The sequence below is a fragment of the Polyodon spathula genome, chromosome 49 (genome assembly GCF_017654505.1).
Source record: "Polyodon spathula isolate WHYD16114869_AA chromosome 49, ASM1765450v1, whole genome shotgun sequence".
Lineage (NCBI taxonomy): Eukaryota > Metazoa > Chordata > Actinopteri > Acipenseriformes > Polyodontidae > Polyodon > Polyodon spathula.
Window position 1 is genome coordinate 863,912 of NC_054582.1, and position 15,107 is coordinate 879,018.

Consider the following 15,107-nt stretch of genomic DNA (forward strand, 5'->3'; position numbering starts at 1 on the left):
TCACAGGAACTCTGAGGTAATACATGGGAAGAGACAAGCAGCTCTTTATGGCCTGTGATTATTTGGTTTGAATGAAACCCATGATTTATGTCCATTTAACTGAAAAGCCCTGTAAATTCCCTCTGCTGCATTTGTCCTCAGTAGAGAAGGAGTCAAGCAAAAGTGACAACTGGGTTGGCTTGGAAATGTGTACTGCGTCTCTGTGTTATATTTAATATACCTGACATGAAAAGCGTGCACATGTCACACTGCAGCCACCTTAAGTACTTGGAGGGCGTGGCACTTAGCTTGCAGCTTCATTTAAATGCGTATCCCTGGCAGTGTGCAGTGCTCCGTTCACATGAAGCCTGATCTTCCTGCTGTCGACATTTTTTCACGTTAACTAGTGTGTAATACTAGCAGGATATATTTCTCAAGAAAGGTGTTCATTATTTTATTATTTCATGCACCAGTAAAAAAAGATAGTGATATACTAATGTTTGTTAACATCTAACTTGCTCCTCCACGCCCAATCGTTTATAGTCTTCGACGCCTGAACTTTTTCTGTGCCTCTTCTGTCTGGAGGTTTCAGCTCAAGCACCCCTTTACAATCTTCGCTCTATTGAAAGGTCAACCACTAAGTGATGCCCTAGGATCAGTGTTTCAGTGTGATTGCACACTGGTACACAGCGCCGATACTGTTGCATTACACAGCGCTAATCTACAGCTTTATGGAACTTTTCTTAGTTTTGCTTTCCTTGCATTTCACTTTTTTAATGGTCTACATCATCATCATCTACCCTGCAACGGAGCTTCCTGATTGGTGGGTGAAAGTTCCGAGTTCCGATTCTAATATTATGTAACCAATCCAGCCCAGATAATAATAATAATAAAAAAAACCCTGTTCTGCAGTAGAATTATTATTTGTTATGTGTACTATACAAATGAATAAGTCAGTGATGTGCTTTTAAAAAAGCAAAATAAATACATAAATAAATCAAAATAAAGCCAGCCCCAGATGGAAGTAGTGAATGCATTGCTTGTAACGAGAACATTTTTATAGGCTGGAATAATTATTTAGTTTTTATTGCAAATAAGTCAAAAGTTTTATGCTTTAAAATGAACAGCCCCACAGCACATTGTAATATCTTCCCTGCCACTGCCCTGCGTGTGCAATCAGACGGGTCAAACGTTCAGCGCTGTGTTTGTTCAGGGGCTGAGGAGTACAACAGAGCCAAGGCAGGCTCCTAATCTTCTCATTTATAATTCAAAAGCTTGTCCATATATTAATGAAGCCTTAATGAGCTGTTGAAAATCCCAGAATCGCAGTCCGATTATTAAACTCAAACAGGCTGTGTTTGAGTGGGCTTGGGGTACTTTTCACATCTGCCTCTTTGTATTGTGAAGCACGCGAGCTTATTTGGAGAGAGCTTTGTAATAATTTTGACCTGCAGTTTATTTATTGGCCTCTGAATGCGGCGTCCTCTATGCAGATGCTCGCCAGGCATTATCTGCAAGGGCAGGTGCGCTGCATGTTGAAAGATGGCTAATTAGGATGTGCTGAGAGATATGCAAAAACTCTGGGCCTGGTAACAAAGCCAAGAGCACTGTTCAACAGTGTTGCAGTGTCTGTTTCAGGGATGCTCTTAAAGCTCTGACATAATGAAATAGATGTTGTGATTAAATGCAGATTAAAATCTGTTACAGTACGCTTGCATTTTACTATACACAAATCTATTTTGTAGCACAGCAGCCACACTGAGCTTACGCTGTCAAATTATAGAAAATGTTATCGTGATCGTTTGATAATTCTGGCTTCTATAGTGATGTATGGAGAGACTGCCAGACCTTGCAGTGTATAACCATGCCACACGTACAGTAGGGACAGGTGGAGAAAGACATTCTGTACCCCAGTGAAACAAGATTCATTCTCTTGTGTATTTAGGAGCGGAAGTGCTTTTACTGTACTAAAATGAAATCATTAACTGCTTCAGGGTCTGAATGGAGTTAATTGGTTCAATTAAACAGTTTAGAACAGGGTTGGAACAAAGACCAGGAGTGGAAGAGACAGCTTTGGACACCCCTGCCCTGACCTAAACCCAGCGCAAATCGGCCATCTAGTCTGGGCACTAGTATATATGCACGAGAACCAAAATGCATGGTACTGTCGGCGGTTAGCATCTTCTCAGAAAATAGAAATGCCAGATCTTAGCAGAGCATTTGGCAGCTTATCGATGTTGCTGTCATGTACGCGTCCCTCGACACACAGTGTGCGCCGCAGTGTGTGAATAAAGACAGGCACAGGAAACCCTCGCGCACACACTAGGTGCCAACTCTGTGTGACTGGGGGACGAGGACCTGCTCTGAAACACATTAAACAGGTTCGTTGAGCTCGGTGCCTCTGCGTGTTTCTTTTCTGTATTGTAACTTCCTTAATGAGAATGAATGATTGGAGATGTCATGGTGTAGGTACGTTCTGATGCGGCAGTAATTGCTTTTAAAAAGTACAGTGCGTCGGCTGTTGGTAATTGCTTGGCAGGTAACCTTTGGTGACCTGTTGTTTTCAGGTAGAACGATACCTGTTAGGAGAATTGAATTTGTCTAATTAGTAAGCTCCCCCCTGGAGGGCAAATCTTTTTCTTTGTCTTGCAGAGAGAGGGTTGTGTTAGTGTAGGAGGGAGCCGGGTTTATTGCCTGCGAATGTGATTATAAGTATTTTCATAATGGAGTTTGTGGAATTGCTGAATCTCCCAGGTTTTATAGGCAGACACTGTCTGAAATATCTATTACAGCATGCAGCAGCGTTTTCAATATATGAATTCAAAAAGTGCTTGAGATAAGTACTGCTGGCAGTAGAATCCACTTCATTTTTTTTTTTTACTTTGCTTTTCTATTTTGCTTCATTAACATGGAATAGTATTGCGACTGTGGACATATTTAACAACAAATGTTTGCACGTGCAACTACCAATGAATGAATAAATGTGGGAATATTTTCTGCCAGCCAACATGTTTTGCAGTAACTCGTGTGACCCCCCACCCCAGCTGACCAGGTCTTACTCTGTTTCGTTTCCCAGGCCTCAGCATCCGAGGAGCTCAGGATGAAGACCCCCCGGACCCCCAGCTCATGCGGCTGGACAACATGCTGTTGGCGGAGGGCGTGTCGGGGCCGGAGAAGGGGGGTGGCTCTGCTGCTGCTGCCGCCGCGGCCGCTGCCTCGGGAGGATCCTCGGACAACTCCATCGAGCACTCTGACTACAGAGCCAAACTCACGCAGATCAGGCAGATCTACCACACTGAGCTGGAGAAATACGAGCAGGTACAGAGCTCCCTTCCATAAAACCTGAGGCCGGGCTGTGCCAGGGGGTTGCTCTGCCTGCTTTACAGGCTTGGCCTCAAAACAGAGTAGTTAAATTTGTTCAATTTTAATGCGTGCAAAACAAAATGTGTGCACAGATAATACACTGCAGAATCGGAAGTGTTCTTATCAGGCATCGCAAAACCTCTGTGGGGTTTTGTGCTGCGTAAGAGAAAATGAAAATGAACCTTCCTTATTATTGTATTATGCACAATTAGTGTGCAGTGATGGGTTTGGAGATTTGATAAAGATGCCGGGATCCTAACAGTGAGAGAAAGAACATTTCGTATGGTCAGTGAAGCTGTATGTTGCATCACAACACAGCCAGAGAAATAAACATGTTTTTGCAAACGTTGTGCTTTTAAATGCACCCAGAGACCCAGTTTAGTAATTTGTCATGAATCCACAGTTCAGTGCAGGGCTTTGAAAACCCAAAGACACTGAATGAAATAATAAGAGATGCAAAGTGATGCAAGTGGAGCAGCCAACACAGAGCTGGCAGGGATGTAAATTAGAGTCTAATTTACTTCCAGCGCACTGTAGAAAAAAAACAAAAAACAAAAAAACGTACTTTGCCTGGAGTGTATGCATCTTTCTTGAGGGTGTATCCAGATTTTAATTATCTAAATGTAAATACTTAACGAATCTTACTTAGAGTAATGAGCTAAAGTGCACACTGCATAAATGAGATGTTCTAATTAATCATGTATGAACTAGTGGTTTAAAGAAAAGCTGTTTAAATTCTCTTGGAACGCTGGGCAAAAGCCAAATTGTAAATCAGCCACGGCATTCATAGATGACTTCACCTATTAAGTTGTGAAATGTTCAGCAACTGGCGCGCTAAAACCGAGGTCTATTTTTAAAGGTGTTGCTTTTAAGAACATCACACTAACTTCGATTTGAATAGAATCTGGGAGCTTAATACACAGGGTTTGTTTTGGATTCTAAAACCTCCAATGCAGACGAGTCCGGCTCTCTTGCATTCTGGTTGAGAGGCTCTCTTGCGGTGCGCGGGGCCGCTGGTTCACGCCCAGCCTCTGCCCCGGGAGGTAACGCAATGAGGGTTGACCCACAGGTGGAACATGCTGTTATATTACTAAAATGATGGTAAAAACAGGGTGAAAGCTGTGAACTGAAGTCGTGTTTCAGTCTGTGATGCTCACTGGTTGCTTCTTTTCGTTTTGTCTTTTCCACCCCCCTCCCCTCCCAGGCGTGTAACGAGTTCACGACCCATGTGATGAACCTGCTCCGTGAGCAGAGCCGGACACGCCCCATCTCCCCCAAAGAGATCGAGCGCATGGTGGGCATCATCCACCGCAAGTTCAGCTCCATCCAGATGCAGCTCAAGCAGAGCACGTGCGAAGCCGTCATGATCCTGCGCTCCCGGTTCCTCGACGCCAGGTACGACAGTACAAGCCCTTCGCTTTGAATGCGCCTTCTGTGCAGCAGATTTAATCAAACACACAGCATCTCTCCTTGAAATGCTTGCCTAAACTCATGTGTGATTCTTCTGTGCAGCAGATTTAATCAAACACACAGCATCTCTCCTTGAAATGCTTGCCTAAACTCATGTGTGATTCTTTGTAATACTTCTGAATATCTTACTAGTGTTCTGAACAATCCTGTGCTGCTTTCGGGGAAATCTAAGTATTAACTCTCCACTGCAGTTTGATGCTTAACAACAACGACCTCCTCCACGTGTAGATCTGTGTAATGTGAGTGGGCTCCGTGGCAGAGAGCCTTTTGAAAAGGTAGAATGAAACAGCAGGTGCAAATATGATTAGCAGGGCTGTATGGGTGCAAATTATCACTGAGGCCGTGGTTAGTGAAATAATCCTTTGTTATTAATCTGCAGACTTGTGTGGCTGGGAAAAGTACTTATTAAAGGCATCGTTTCCACATTTGTTTAGTCAATCAAACACAGCAATGAGTTCAATCACACCCACCCCCCAGGAAAAAATAAAATCAACGAAGAATTAAGTCATTTTGCTAACAAGAAGGTCTTCCGCAGGTGTTTGCAATAATTACAAACAGTTGGTGCAGGTCTTTGGAGAACACTAGTAACTTTCTGCAAGGTAAATTGTGCAGATGCACATTCGCTGCACATTTTCCATGAGAAGGGAAAGTAAACAAGGCAAAATAACTGGATGCTCAATAACAAGGCACACAGAACTCAGGGGAGGGAGTCGACTGCGCCTCTCGTTAGTGTAGTTAGTAACATTGTAGAGCTACAGGGACGAGGCGCTCTCGGGGAGTGATGCTCAGCTGTGCGCTTCATGACTGCACTAAGCTGCACCGCTGCCTCGGATTTCTGTCTCAATACCACTGTTAACAGTCCACCTGAATTCAGGGTGGAATATTTCCAGAAAGTTTACCCTGGCCTTTAATTAACATTGCAGCGTGGAAGCAGTGTTCTGCATGTTTGCGGGTGGAGAGACTCAAAGCAGGTGAGTGCGTCACTTTTTTCTTTGTGTCGTTTCAGGCGGAAAAGGCGCAACTTCAGCAAGCAGGCGACTGAGATCTTGAACGAGTATTTCTACTCACACCTCAGCAACCCCTACCCCAGCGAGGAAGCCAAAGAGGAGCTGGCCAAGAAGTGCAGCATCACGGTGTCCCAGGTGAGCTCCAGCACGCAGTACTGCCGCAGACTGCAAACAGCGTGTGGATACTCAAGAGCCATTCAATCATCCTTGCTCCAAAATGCCGGTGTGCCGGAAAAAAAGGGCACGCAAATTCAGGAAGACACGCGGATTCATTCCTTCTCTGCAGCTATTCGTCTTTTCTAGCGCTTGAGTAAGACTGCTCGAATGCCATGGTGTAAAAGCACTTGGATCACTGTGGTTCTTGGGTACCTATATGCAGTGTTCACACCCAGGGGTCTTTGGCAACCCGCTTACCGTTTTTTTTCTGCCTTGACTGGTTTAAATAAACCTCTAGTCTGTTGAAAAGTTAACCCCCCTCGTACGTGATCTCCTTTTTAAGATTAAAAGAATTTTTTTTTTTTTTTTAGTTGGTTGTTGTTTTGTTTCTGTTTGTGGGAGGTGGTGTATTAAAAAGTGAAAAGGCGGTTACTGTAAAAGACATTCTCTTTTGCCTTCAGGGTATGGGAAACAGGATCACAGTGTCACAGGTATGTTACATTTCTACTGATATGTATGTGTAAATATATAAATATATATGCATTACTGACACTGTACACACAAGACTAGATCACACAGCAGGCTAGCCTCAGAGCTGAAAACATGCCCAAATTATAAAACTTTTGGACGAAATTGATGTAACGTCTCCTGTTTTTTTTTTTTTGCAGTTTGCAACTGTTTTTAGGAATAAAAAAAATCACCCCTCAATATAGTTTTTTTTTTCTTTTTTGATCTAGCGCCAATCTTTTTTTTTGTTTCTTTGTTTTTTTTTAATCAGACTTTCGTTGTGTTCCGGTAAGATCCAACATGTGAAAAATATTTAAAAAAAAAACAAACAAAAAAAGGTTACTGTTTGCGTAAGATTTCAGGGAGCGAGGGGTAGAGATGCACAACCAATCCAGACACATCCATTGCAAACCACATCGACTCGGAGCAAGCAAGCGGACAATGCCTTTGCTGGGCTCAGCTTGGAAAAAACAAACGAAGAAACAGCGAGAAGGAACGTATTGGGTCAACAGTCAGGGCTCGGGGCGCTGGCATTAATCTGGAAGCCATTCTGGTGATTGGGGTTATGCTTATGAACGCAGAGAGACGTGCTGGAGCAGGCAATAACCCCCTGCTCTGTCAGTGGGAGATAGAAATAGGAGGAATTGGGACCAGCAGCAGATATCTATATCGAAACAAGCCTGCTGTACAGCCAGCATGAAGAAGCTACACAATGAAAATATTTTCCACAACCGTCAAGCTGAATCTAATGGTGGCTTTCGCGCGATTGCCGCGCTTGATGAGACACTTGCGCGTCAAGTACAGCCTGCACTTTCATTTCCATCAACTCCAGTGAACGGCAAAGGCGCCGTTTCTTGCCAGACGAACGCGATTCTTGCAGCTTTATTGTGTGCTTCCCTCTTCCAATCAGTACGAAGACCCGACAGCTTTGTTTTGCAAGTCTGCTTATAAAGAGAAAAAACAAATATCAAGTGATTGCCTTTGATCTGATTGCTTACTGATCAAATGAGCCATGCTTATCAATATTTTAGGTTGTTATATATTTAAAGGAACAACGCCAGAGGTTAATTTGTTAAGTATTAATGAATTCTACTCTATTATTGATATTATTAGCAGCTAGACCTCTGAAACAACCCTTGGCAGCATAATTAAGACCTGGTCTTGAGGATTCATTACAGGGTCTGAGAGGAAGACATTATTAATCCAGGCATATTGAGAAATTGGAAAGAACATCACCTCAGATGACAACGCGGGGCTATTGACTGGAGAAGAAGAGGAAAACTGATCAATAATTAACTACAGTGCCTGACGATTTCCGACGACGGGGGGCGTGAAACGCAGAGTCGAAATCTTTAAGCGGAATAATTCAGTAAAAATAAAAAATGTGGGGTTTTTTTGTTGGTTTTTTTTTTCAGATAGTGTAATAATGTCCTTACTTTAGCAATCAAACTACTCGGGTATATGACAGTCTTTAATGAAATTCAGGATACTGGCGGAAAACAACAATCATGAAGGTGTACATACCTGTGCTGTGTGACTTGGAAGTTTTTCCAATATTATTTTCACGTTCTTGGCTCTTTCCATTTAAAGCCAATGCCTGTGCGAAAGCCGGCACTGCGCTTTTACCGACCGCTACCTACAATGTTAACAGAGCCGAGAGTCTAGTAGCGCAGTTACAAAGCGTGGCTGGTCATGTGCTGAACACTGTTGTGCAGACGATCTCAAGCTATAGCTACGTACAGACTACCTTGCATCAGCCATAACTTCAAAACACTATAAAACAGAAAAATACAGCCGAAACGTTTGTCTGCTTCACTTTGTAGATAACGAGTAACAACAGCCTGATTCGACCAGCGTGTGCAATAGCACTGCCATACAAAGATTACAAAAAATCTTATTAGAAACCCCAGCGTCCCTCCCCACACACCTGTTAGTGTTAGTGCCAGCCGCTCTGAAGCGTGTCTCTGCAGCTTATTGCCCACCTGAGCCTTCACTATCCCCAGTGGATTGCATGGCTCACATACAGTAATGAAGGTTATTGACCAGACTGTGCTTTTAAACAAGCTGTGCTTCTCTCCCCTGGCTCAGTGACTGGACAGCCTGGCGCAGGCAAGCCATAATATTATTTCACACACTGAGCGCCAGTGGTTTTTAGTGGAGAGTGCTGTGTGCGTGCATTGTCATTCAGGATGTGTTAAAGGTCAGTCTAGGGGTTGAACTAGCAAGTTTACCCTTGTGTGCGTGTGTTTCTACCGTGGCATTAAAGGCTTTGTAGGGATTGCATTAATGTTTTTTTTTTTTGTATCTTCAGAGTCTGTTGTATTGATTTGTGCGTTAGGTTTCCTTTCAGAAATCCTGGTGTAATGTCTTCGAATTCCAGAAAACCCTTCAGACTGAGGCGTGTGTTTAATTCTGTGAAATAATGTCTAGATAAGGGCCGAGATGGTTTCTGCAATCCATTTCTTTCTGTATATATATTTTTTTCTTTTTGCAATGCAGACTGAAAAGGCAAGACCAAGGACTTTACAGTATATCATTGAAATATGACCCAGTGCTATGATAGAGTATACAAAAACAACAGATAAAGTACATCATGTGTTCAGCCCTCGCACTGTCTTAAAGGTTAGGAGGGTTCTGCTTGCTGAGAGGAGCCTCCTGTCGAGTTTCAGAAATAGCTGGCGAGCATGGAGGGGAGTGGAGTGGAGGGCAGTGGAGCGGAGTGGTGGGGAGTGGAGTGGAGGGCAGTGGAGCGGAGTGGTGGAGAGTGGAGTGGAGTGGAGAGAGGTGGAGTGGAGGGAAGTGGAAGGGAGTGAAGGGGAGTGGGTTGGGGAGACAGAGCTGAAGCAGACAGGCAAGGCAAGAGGAACTTATTAAAACACATACCTGTTTATCTGGATTTCTCATCTTTATATCCCCTTTGGTCACATTTTTTCTTTAGTTTCGTTTTTAGAGATGTGTTTGTGTGAACGCTGTGGGGAATGAAGAAAGACCTGCCAAGACGAATAGCATTATAAAGTATTGGATAGACAGGAAACTTAACATGGTTCAGTTACACAGGCAGTGACAGAAAGGGATTTTAAGTTTCAATGTATATAAAACAGTGGGAGACGTATTTATCCTGCTGAGCCAACATGCTGCTATATATTGTATGTGTTTTTAAAGGTAAATTGACCATATACTAATTATAGCCCAAACTAGAGCTGACTCCAGGCTACATGTCGCACCCTGCTTGCTAATTCTGTTCTATGCATCTTGTACAGGGTTCTGTACATTCAGCAGGTTTAATGCGCATGCTCTACTGTACGCTTCCAGGGCTGCACAATGTGCAGTATTGCATTAGTGCAGACATTTCACTGTTGCTGTTAAGATATCTGATGATGGCTGCAGTGGAAGATTCTAGAATCGGTTTGTCTCGTGTGCCTTTTGTCTTTTTGACACACGCCTGTGTCTTTTTTTTTTTTTTTTGTAATAGGTTTTGTAATTGTTTTTTTTAATTGAAGTCATTTCTTGATTCGTATCATGAAACAGTCTATTTAATTTTTTCACAAGCATTCCACAGCAGTTGAACAGTGCGTGTGTGTGTGAGTGTGCATGGGTGTGTGCGTGTGTGCGTGTGTGCGTGTGTGGGGGTGGGTATTTTTAATGGAAAAATGGTTTAATGGGGATCTGAAGAATGTAAATGCTGTACTGCTGTAAACATGACTCGGTAATCAGATGGAAATTGAGTAGCAGTGCGTCTTTGCATGAGTTTCAAATTAGACATTGCTTTGTGGAAAAAAGAGTCTTGTTAAGCTTTGTAAACAAAAAATATATGCAGATAGATACAATGAAGAAAAGGAACTGACAAACTGATAACTCTCTATTGTAATAATCAGCTACAACATGTCGGCTTCTGCCTTCTTCAGAGAGCATGCTAGAAATAGCTGGACAGACTGATGTTGTTCGTTTAATCATATAGAGTTGCTTACTGATTTTTACATCTCTGTACTATATCTATCTATCTATCTATCTATCTATCTATCTATCTATCTATCTCTATCTGTGTGTGTGTGTGTGTGTGTGTGTGTGTGTGGAAAAATCCAATCCAGTAAATAATTGCTAATTTATTCAGAATTTTGTTCAGTGTAATCAGCATGATAATTATGCACAATAATGTTGGAAATGCAATGCATGAAAATGTGTTGCCGTGTTGAAGCTGAACAGAATTCATTATATTCATTGTATTAACTCTGTGCTGACAGTAAGTGACTGCATCACGAGCTGCTGTGAGGCCCGTTGTTGTCATTAGAGACGACATTTCAGTGGCACCATCGCCACATTGGTTTTAATAAAGAACAGATTAAACGCGACAAAAAGATTAGCATCTTTTACAACAAACACGAATCACAGCGGAGGTGCTTTTTATTATTAAATGGGGAGGTTACAAGAGATACAGCTTTTATTATTACATGTCATTCATCTACTCTCGTCTGTTAAAAATAATATATTCTGTTACAATTGTATTGACACCAAACGTTTATAAATAAAGTGCGGTACTATCTTTTGTTATAGCTAAAAACACAAAAATAACAAGCAAATGAACAGTTGAAATAAGGCATTGTAAACTCAAAACACTATAATGTTTTGTATAACTAGATTCAACAAATTTTATTTGCCAACTGAATGTTTTTTTTTAAATAAGTTTTTTGATTATACTTTTTACCATATTTTTTTGTAAATAGCACACCGCTTTTTGAATGTTTAAATTAGCCCTGAATCGATTTTTTTAAAATAATGTGTGCTAAAAATATATAATATGGGGTGGGGTGGGGTGGGGGGGGTCAATATTTGAAGGTGCGTATTTAGGTGTATATGTACTGTATGGTACATATGGTTCTGTTTACATTGTTATATGCAGAATAATTTAATATGTATACAATTACGGTATCGCTTCAAACATTACTTTTTTTTTTTTTTCAATAATTGGTCCAACAATTAGATGATCCCTGATCTGACCAAACTGTTGAGTTTCATTAAAATGTTAAAATTCCCAACCTGTTCCAGTTCAGTAGCCCATCATTTTAAGCAGCACAGATATGTGCTAAATCCAATATTTAAAAACATTTAGAGATAAGGGGGTGTGGGGGGGGGTTGCACGGTCATCATACTGAGTTAGTCTAGTTGTGGCTTTGCTGATTTAACTGCCAGTGATGCAATGCATATTCATCGGTTAAATACATCTTTATTCTTTTTAAGACACGGCTCAATGTTTCTTTGTTGGACGAGAGACGTCTTTATTTGCAGTAGCTCTTCTGGGGTGTTAGTACCAAGTTAAGTATAAAGGATGATGACTCGTCCTTTCATTGCTTCCAATTAAACCCTGCTTGTTAGTTTAACCTCCCGGTAAACCTTTCAAACCAACGACGGCAAGGAAACACAGCCAACAGTGGCTTTCTTCGCATGGATGCTCATTAATTTTAATTGCCGAGATATTAAAAGATTTAGAAGCACAGAGACAAGCAGGATAGAAACGATCTGATGTCATGCAAGCCCGCTGTCTGCAGCTTGGCTAGACAGGCCCAGATATTAAAATGCAAGCGCGAGGATGGGAATGAAATAAAGCTTCATTAAGTACAGCTTCTCTCTGGCTGGTCCTGCGAGGCGTGTTTGTACTGCAGACGCTAAACCTGTAGACTCGCAGCAGCGTCTTTATAGAGCAGTTTAAAAAAACAAAAAACCAAAGTGAATCTGTTTCTGTATCTTATTCCACAATTCTATCCATTCGTCTCAGCGTTTTGATATCAATTGACAGGCCCCCATGTATTAGATTATGTGGACAAGGACAGTCGCCTCCTTTTTAATTATATTTATATGTTAATAACTGCCTTCCAATTCATTCTCCGATTGAAGTGATGGTACCATTAGTCATTTTCTTCCTCTCTCCGTCATGCAAAAATTCACTCTGCATTCATTAATTGGCTTTTGCTATTTTCAACCTGATGTTTCAGTGTGTATTTACTTATGCATACATATTACCCCAAGTAAAAAAAATATCTATATATATGAACCAAGACTTTATTTGTATTAACTACAGAGTCTAGAATGATTAAGATCAATTAAAATGTTGGTGGAAGATGGCTTCTGGTTATTTTGCACATTATAGGGTTAAGTGTAGCAATTATTAAACAATGTTTTGTAGACTAACTTCTGTATTCCCCGGAAACAGACTTTGTCTGCAGCAGGCCAACCATGCAGCTGATCTTTGGCAGCAGTGACTCTGCGGTTGAAGGCTGATCTCAGCTCTCTTTGCAGCTGAGCTCATTGCATCATAACCAATAGAAAATGTAGCTGTACCAGGATCCCTGAGCTCCTGAATTACAGATTGATCAGGTCTAAGCAGGGGGACCCCGGATACTAGCTGTGGGGGGCACACGCACACTGACACACACACACACGTGTGCACACAGACACGCACTCATGCACGCACACACTTATGCACACACACACGCACACACACACACACTCATGCACGCATGCACACGCACGCACACACACGCACACACACATGCACGCATGCACACGCACGCACACACACAAACTCTCTTTTTGTTATTAGTATGAACTCCTCCATCATTCCAAGATTGTTCAAGCCCAGCAACTAAGAACAATAGCACTGGACTGGCATGTCCTGCCTTTCCTTGCTGGAGAAAAAACAACAGCTAGAGCCTCTGCCTTCCTCTTGACTAGCGTTTAGCAAATTGACTAAAGCTTCATTATTAACAGCAGGCTTAGCAATGGCATCACGTCAGAAAACTTGAAGATGTGTGTTGTGGTAGACAGGCAACCCCTGGTGTATCGGTTTTGCCAAGGGACAAACAGAAGCGTGTCACGCTGGCATCCATAATAACGCGCACGCGGTCTCTGATTATTGCTTAATTAGTCTAGGTACCCAGTGGATATTACAGTGGAGGTTGGGGATTGTGTATTTGATGGACCTCAACGTGACATCTTGAAGTGATCACACCGCTCACTGCACTCTGCTTGGCTCCCTGACGCCTGACACTTTCTCTCTCTCTCTCTCTCTCTCTCTCTCTCTCTCTCTCTCTCTCTCTCTCTCTCTCTCTCTCTCTCTCTCTCTCTCTCTCTTGTTCTGTCTCCCGCAGGTATCGAACTGGTTTGGGAACAAGAGGATTCGGTACAAGAAGAACATCGGGAAGTTCCAGGAAGAAGCCAATCTCTACGCCGCGAAAACTGCCGTGACAGCCACGCACGCAGTGGCTGCCGCCATCCAAAACAGCCAGACGAACTCGCCTACCACACCAAACTCCGGTACGCACAGCTCCCACCATGACAGAACCAGCACAGAGCCTTTGCGAGCTGCGCGTCTGACGTCACACTCAACCAACGTGTTGCACATAGATGATGCGCTATTAAGAGGCACTGTGTTTGAGCTGAGAGCGGAATGCTAGGATACATTGTGGCCTGGCCATGCAGTGGATCTATCTCTCCTGTGCAGAAGCTTCTTGTCCTTATCCTCTGTTCCATTTGATTGGCTGGCATTGTCTGTTCAGTGGTTTGGGGCAGGGGGGTTATCAGATAAACTTTTTGCAGGTTAATCTAGCAGCCCGAAATTGCCCTGGGCAAGTGTCCCATAGCCAGGGGAGTGTGTAGTGTTATTTCTATTTTATTTTCCTTTTTTTAATTTCACTTTTTGTTGTTGTTGTTGTTGCTGTAGAGCCTTCTCGATTTGGCATTTGGAGCCCTAACCCTTGTTTTCATTTGATCATCTCCGTCTCTCTCTCTCTCTCTCTCTCTCTCTCTGCTGTCCTTCACTCTTGTGTACGTGTGTTCATCTCTTCCTGAGCTCTTCGGGGATGTGTTTGTAGCCCTCTCTGTGATTCAGATACTTCAAACCTTTCCTTTCCAGGTTCTACTGGTTCTTTTAACCTCCCAAACTCTGGGGACATGTTCATGAGCATGCAGAGTCTGAATGGGGATTCTTACCAGGGGTCCCAAGTCGGAGCCAATGTGCAGTCACAGGTAGGAGAAATGCCCAGCAATTAGGCCTTTCAGAAGGGCAGGGCCAAGACCAAAACCATCCCCTTACTCTGGCCTGGTAACCCACTGAACATGCAATCTGTACAGTAATAATAACAAAATCATGCCAACCTCTTGAGACCCTGCCCTTTGTAGTACACTGGACAGTATCAATAAGGTCTGAAGAGGCGGATGGTAATAATAATAATAATAATAATAATAATAATAATAATAATAATAATAATAATAATGCATTTTTGCTTTTGCATCATTGCTTTGTACATCTTTCCTTGCAAAAATAAAAATAGAAATACATACGTATTACGTATACCTCTACATTTATATCTATAGATATAGCCTGTCATTTGTGCTCGAATTCTGAAACGAAACGAATACTTTGTGAATGCATTCGGCTCTGGCTTGAGCACTTGGGTTGGAATTGTTCTTCTTGTTTTACATTTTCTGTTCCCTTTCTGTCCTTTTGCTGTATTATTCCAGTGCATTTATTCATTTGATTTATTTGTTTGTTTTCGTTGTGGTTGGTTGTTTTTGTCCCGTATCTCACCCCCCCCCCCCCGAGAGAAATGCAAGTAGACGAGAGAAGGTAAC

General features: G+C 42.4%; 1 protein-coding gene across 4 annotated transcripts in view; it reads left to right on the forward strand.

The window, feature by feature from the left end:
* Positions 1–15,107, forward strand: part of pbx3b (pre-B-cell leukemia homeobox 3b) — a 74,311-nt gene that overhangs the window by 52,768 nt on the left and 6,436 nt on the right. The window contains exons 3-8 of one of the 4 annotated variants that reach the window (XM_041238542.1): positions 3,056–3,297; positions 4,547–4,737; positions 5,819–5,954; positions 6,437–6,466; positions 13,625–13,790; positions 14,389–14,501. In XM_041238542.1, coding sequence (XP_041094476.1) covers positions 3,056–3,297; positions 4,547–4,737; positions 5,819–5,954; positions 6,437–6,466; positions 13,625–13,790; positions 14,389–14,501 — 878 coding nt within the window. The remainder of the gene's footprint in view (positions 1–3,055; positions 3,298–4,546; positions 4,738–5,818; positions 5,955–6,436; positions 6,467–13,624; positions 13,791–14,388; positions 14,502–15,107) is intronic. The other 3 variants (XM_041238543.1, XM_041238545.1, XM_041238546.1) reach the window with 3 other exon arrangements.